Consider the following 6,446-nt stretch of genomic DNA (forward strand, 5'->3'; position numbering starts at 1 on the left):
CTAAACCAGGAACCAAAACTTTTCCTTTAACCATTAGGAAAACCTCTCCCACCCAGGGAGAGAGCTCTCCTTGCTCATTCTCAATGCCAAAAAGCAGAGAGTGAGAACAGGTCGTCTGTCTAAAGTCTACAGGTATCATGTGTTCTAGATACAGGTATCTAGTCCTCGAGGTCCGAGAAAACACAGGTCATCTGTCTAAAGTCTACAGGTATCGGGGCGCCCGGGTGGCTCAGTAGGTTAAGCGTCCGACTTCGGCTCAGGTCATGATCTCGCGGTCCATGAGTTCGAGCCCCGTGTCGGGCTCTGTGCTGACAGCTCAGAGCCTGGAGCCTGTTTCAGATTCTGTGTCTTCCTCTCTCTCTGACCCTCCCCTGTTCATGCTCTGTCTCTCTCTGTCTCAAAAATAAACGTTAAAAAAAGTAAAATAAAAATAAAGTCTACAGGTATCATGTGTACTAGATACAGGTGTCTAGTCCTCGAGGTCCAAGAAAACACAGAATCCATCTGAATAGCTCCTGAAAACGTCTCTGCAAAGCTGTTTGAAATTGTCTGCTGGCTAGAGCTTTCACATTCACACTGATGGTGTCTGATTTTCCATTCTTTTCTTTAATAATATTCTTCTACCTAGGACCACTTATTTCAGGCTATTTTATTCTAGGGCTGTTAGGCTTCATTCCAGCTGGAAAAACAGGCAAACGTTTCCCAGGCACATTCCCCTGCCGGTCTACCACCCACCTAAGTACTCACCAGGAGTCACTCTGATCTTGCCTGGCAATGTCCTCAATGTCAGCCAGAAGATCCTTCCAAGTGGATTCCAAGCACTCACAGATGACAAAATTATCTGCCTTGATCTATTTGTCCTTTGACCAAGAATTTTAAAGCACCTCTCCAAGAACCCAAAAATGAAACCTCCCTCCATAGATAGCATTTTGTTGGCCAGCACTATTACAGCCAAAAGGGTCTCAGCCACACATCTGCCTACATTATGATTTAAGGGTGAGAGAAGTTAGGGGATGCACCCTAAATCAACCAGGGGTTAAGCAGTCAAGGGTAGAGTTTCTTGTCCACACTACTCTTCCTAAGTCTCAGCATGGTTGTTTACAAATACTATTTTCTGTAAGTTTTTTCATAAGTCAAACCAGTTATCTTGGTAACAGATTCCAAGTATAGGACCACTTCACTACTCTTTTTGTCTTTCATCTTCATTGTTTAAAATGTTTTCTTTTTAACTAAAAGAACATCTAATGCTCATATATTTCATGGAGAGAGGATGTAGGGCTGAGGAGAAAGGAAGTAAAATCCATTGGTGGTCCCAAAAAGAAAGTGAAGACCTACTCTAAGTAAGATGATTCAGAGAGAGGTATTTCAGCAAGATGATTCACTAATGTGTGGATTTAGGGGAGCTACAAAGGTGAGTGCAATAACCTAGAGACAGTGGCAGTTGAGGTCTTACCACTGGTGTACCTGAAGAGAAACGTGAGAGAGTTATCGGAATTCAGCAGGAGAGAGAGTTGGGTGCAGTCTGCTAGCTTGTGAAGAATTGTGACTTTTGGTAAACGGACACAGAGCCAGGTCTCACAGGGAAGAGGGCAAAGGAATATACCCCTGAGCTCGCTGTCATCCCCTTCCCACAGCTTCCTGTAAGGGCTTCCCTTTGGCCAAACCTGAAATAAAGCTTGTGGGCTTGGAGAACCCTGGTGATGTAGTCTATACAGGTCAGCCTCTCAAGGCTGACAATTTTACTAGGTTCTTGAGATACTTAGAAATGATAATACCAAAAACCTGATAGGTACCAGGTACTTGTACTTTATTTCTTCTTTACCATCTTCTATTATAGGCATTTTATATCTGTCTTACAGATGTGGAAACTGAGGCTCAGACACTTTCAATAACCCAATATGGTCACAAAACTGGTAAGTGTCCCATCCTGGTTTTGAACTTCATTCTGTCTACCACCAAAACAAGTATTCTTTCTGGTTTGTCCCATTGCATATCAAGTAGCCATCATTGTGTTTAGTAAATAATAACGTTCAATAAATGGTAGCTTGACAAGTATGTGCTATGTACTGTGCTAAGCCCTTTATATATATAATATATTATATAATATATGTTATATATTATATATATAATATATTATATATGTTATATATGTTATATATTATATATATATTTATATATATGATTATATATATATATATAATATATATAATTATCTCAGTTAATCTTTAAAACCACCAATAGATCTTATCCAAAAGAAAAGCTTCAATTATCACTGAAGAGATGCACACATTTTTACCAAGGACTATGTGTTGGCCATAAAAAAAAAAAAAAAAAATGCCTCACAGAACTCCTTCTTCAGGGAGTATAATTAAGAGTCCTAGGGTCTGTATTCTGAAATTTCATCATTCCCTTTACTCTGAGGTCACAATTTCCACCAGCTACTCCCAATTAATGACTGAGTGCAAAAGGGACACTAAGTGAGATTCATTTGATAAGAAACTTTGGCTTGAGGACTCCTCAGTGGCCTCACCAAACTCTTCTTAGAATCAGTCTAAGATGTTTCTGCCCAAACTTCCTTCCCTCTTTCCCTCATTTGGTATCAGACCTGCATTAGTCTGAAGTCTCTCCCAGACTTTCCCAGTTTCCTGTCCTTTTTTGTTCACAGGCATTTCTCCTAAAATTTTCTTGCAAGTTTAATTCTGTCTTGGTATCTATTTTTTTTTTAGCCTATCTGATTCTTAGCAGACCCTGCTAACACAGGAGTCTCACTGAAATTGTAGTCTTAAATATAGCATTTTATAGATAATTGCTGAGTATCTGTTACTCACAGAGCTGTATAAAAGGTAAAAGAGAAATCAAGCCAGCACCTATCCACAAGTAGCTTACAATCTAGCAATAAATTTGTTATATACAAAGATACGCTATTAGATGGTTACCTGATATGCCAGAAGGAGAAACCATCGTGGGCGGTCAGATTCCATCCTTTTGTGTTTTATGCTATTATCAGTGGGAATTCCATGCATGTTCCCTGGCAGTGTGTTTCTTTGAAAACTTGGTTCTAAATCCAATATCAAACTGTGGTTTTTTGAATTGTAAGTGGAAATGGCTTGGCAGGAAGAAAAAAATGAACCAGCTGTCTTTGTCCAACTGTTTGAAATATGTATTTTCCAAGTATCCATTCTTTCCACTATTTTTTTTTCCAACAAAGACCCCACAAAATATGTTTGCACTCAGGAAGTCCTCCTCTCCTCTGAGGTAGATGAAGGTAGAAACAAAGTCATTGACCTAAAGCATTCCTTTTTGTTTATAATAGACTACTTTCTGCATCCCCCAACCCAAATAAAAAAAGAAAAAACTTTCCATGAAATTTTCTTATGTAGATATTTGACCAGTATTCTTTTCTTTCCTCATAAAGAATGTTTGGGGTATTTGTAAAGTACACACACACACACACACACACACACACACTCTGAGAGAAAGATAATTCTAGTTGCCTTTTTTGTTGAGTCTGAGAATTAAGAAATGAAAGACAATTCCAATTTTCTATCATTTTCTTGCTTGAGGGAAGTCATGGACTTTTATTTTAAAAAATAGCTATTTTCTTTTTGTGAAGTCCTGAAAAATAACAACCACCTTTTGACTGGCATGGAATCTATAACGACTGATTAATCATTCTGGAGAAAGGATGAAGGATGAATATAGATCATTTCAGTAACTTCTAGTTATGCTAAATTAGTTTAATGACAAGTGATTTCTCACCTTTGATATGTTATTTTAAAAACAAACACATAAAAATTTAGTCAAACTATTGTCTGAAGGGACATGATGCCTCGAAAACTTTAAGATGTCTTCTCAACTGCTAGTATGCCTCTGTTTATACAGAAAACAGCCTACCACATATAAGTAGGAGGTTAATGGGAAAAGCCTCTGCTTTTTTAGAGGCCTATTAATGATCTGGCTAGAGGTCTTTAGTTATTACACTTGTGGATCTAGCTGATTCTGAGAATCCCAGCATGAGTTCTGACAAGAACTCAATGGAACATGGGTCCCAAGCTGGGATGACAAGGATCATCAACTAGGATGACAAGTGATACCTCACCAGCTTGACCTACCAAAGGTCTCTGTCAGCTGCCTGGCATCCAGGACACCAATCTAGCTGAAGGAGCAAATCTGTTCTATCTTATGTTTCACTCCAAACAATTACCCTTATTTGAAAATAATTCTTGACAGAAGTAGAAGAAAAATAAGAAAGTGTTGAAAACTCAATAAAATGAGTAAAATTTCATGAACGTTATTACATCTCAGGAAAAGCCTATTCCTTTTACAGAACCTTGTCTCCCTTCTCTGTGGTCTAAACTTTCACGGTCTTAACACATACAGCAGCTCCCCCACACCTGTGGGGGATAATTTCCAAGACCCCTAGTGGATGCCTGAAGCTCCAAATAGTATTAAACTCCATATATACTATGATGTTTCCTATACATACGTACATATGATAAACTTTAAAATATAAATTTAGTAACAGATTACTAAAAATAACTAATAATAAAAGAAGACAATATACTATAATAAAATTTATGATGAGTAGCGTGAAGAAGAGGTGAGAAGAACCCCTGAACTGACCAAGTCCACGTGCCCGTGTCCAGTGCCAACGTCCCACTGCTGTCACCACCAAGCCCAAGTGAAAGTCTGAAAAGGGGATGCTAAAGGAAATAAAGCCGCGGTGAAAGATGAACCACAGAGAAAATCCTCAAGGTTATTCACTAAAACTGCTCCTCCAAAGCCAGAGCCCAAGCCTAAAAAGGCCCCTGCAAAGAAGGGAGAGAAGGTACCCAAAGGGAAAAAGGAAAAACCTGATGCTGGTAAGGATGGGAATGATCCTGCAGAAAACAGAGATGTCAAAACAGATCAGGCACAGAAAGCTGAAAGTGCTGGAGAGGCCAAGTGAAGTGTGTGCATTTTTGATAACTGTGCATTTCTGGTAACTGGACAGTTTGAAACACTATTTTTTATCAAGTGCTATAAAAGTGCAGAATTTTTTTACTTTTTTAAAGCTATGTTGTTAGCACACATAATACTTTATTGTTGTTTGGAGGGAAGGGCATATGTCACTAATTAAGTATCTCTGAAGCTAGACTGATAACAGGTTTGCAGGGTGGACACCTTTCCTTGCTAGTTTTGAGAAACTTCCTCTTGGTTCCCAGGAGGAAGGATTCCTTGATGTCAACATATTAGCCACCTTGGCACAAATGCCTTGTGGTGTGGAAAAACTAAAGTTCATTTTTTTTATGTCTTCTTCTCCCTCTCTGTTGGAACCTGACTCCAAGAAATGGTTCCCAGTATATTAGGCAATCTGGACTTTAGTGTCACTATTGAGATGGCATTCCTCAAAAGAGTTCTTTAGCTTATGGATCTTCAAATTGATAATTCTGCCATTTTCATGTTATTTCCTGAAAGTCAGGGTTGGCTTGTGAAAAGTTGTTGAACAACGTGCTAAATGTGAATGTCAACCCTCATTCCTTTTTTTTTTTCAATATATGAAATTTATTGTCAAATTGGCTTCCATACAACACCCAGTGCTCATCCCAAAAGGTGCCCTCCTCAGTACCCACCACCCACCCTCCCTCCCTCCTACCCCCCATCAACCCTCAGTTTGTTCTCAGTTTTTAAGAGTCTCTTATGCTTTGGCTCTCTTCCACTCTAACCTCTTTTTTTTTCCTTCCCCTCCCCCATGGGTTTCTGTTAAGTTTCTCAGGATCCACAGAAGAGTGAAACCATATGGTATCTGTCTTTCTCTGTATGGCTTATTTCACTTAGCATAACACTCTCCAGTTCCATCCATGTTGCTACAAAGGGCCATATTTCATTCTTTCTCATTGCCACGTAGTATTCCATTGTGTATATAAACCACAATTTTTTTATCCATTCATCAGTTGATGGACATTTAGGCTCTTTCCATAATTTGGCTATTGTTGAGAGTGCTGCTATAAACATTGGGGTACAAGTGCCCCTATGCATCAGTACTCCTGTATCCCTTGGGTAAATTCCTAGCAGTGCTATTGCTGGGTCATAGGGTAGGTCTATTTTTAATTTTTTGAGGAACCTCCACACTGTTTTCCAGAGGTCAACCCTCATTCCAAACTTTCCCTCTTGAGAGCATCAAATGAAGACTTCATTGGGGTTTATAGTGGCTTTCTGATTTTGGTAGTCCAGTGAAGACGGGAGTTTGAAAATTGTACACTCTTAACGATTGTCTCCCATGTCCTGCCTGAAATACCATGATTGTTTGCGAAAAGTATCTTTAAAAAGCTGGATACGGTTTGGGGAAAAAAGTTATGTGAACATGTCTCTTTTTCTTAAAATATCTTCTTGTACTGTACTCGCCCTTCCTGTGATGATATGCAATGAGAAAATGCCGAAGTGATGAGATGAAGCAAGGTGAATGA

The 6,446-nt window shown here is 39.0% G+C and overlaps 1 protein-coding gene across 1 annotated transcript; it reads left to right on the forward strand.

Moving 5' to 3' along the window:
* Positions 1 to 1,345: 1,345 nt before the first annotated feature.
* LOC128777365 (non-histone chromosomal protein HMG-17-like) lies at positions 1,346 to 5,012 on the forward strand. Its single transcript, XM_053904157.1, has 3 exons — positions 1,346 to 1,411; positions 1,838 to 1,913; positions 4,698 to 5,012. The coding sequence occupies exons 1-3, from the start codon at positions 1,346 to 1,348 to the stop codon at positions 4,946 to 4,948; spliced, it is 393 nt and encodes a 130-aa protein (XP_053760132.1). The 3' UTR covers positions 4,949 to 5,012.
* The last annotated feature ends 1,434 nt before the right edge of the window (positions 5,013 to 6,446 follow it).

The sequence above is a fragment of the Panthera pardus genome, unplaced genomic scaffold (assembly GCF_024362965.1).
Source record: "Panthera pardus isolate Hobbes unplaced genomic scaffold, ASM2436296v1 HiC_scaffold_16, whole genome shotgun sequence".
NCBI classification, from domain to species: Eukaryota; Metazoa; Chordata; class Mammalia; order Carnivora; family Felidae; genus Panthera; species Panthera pardus.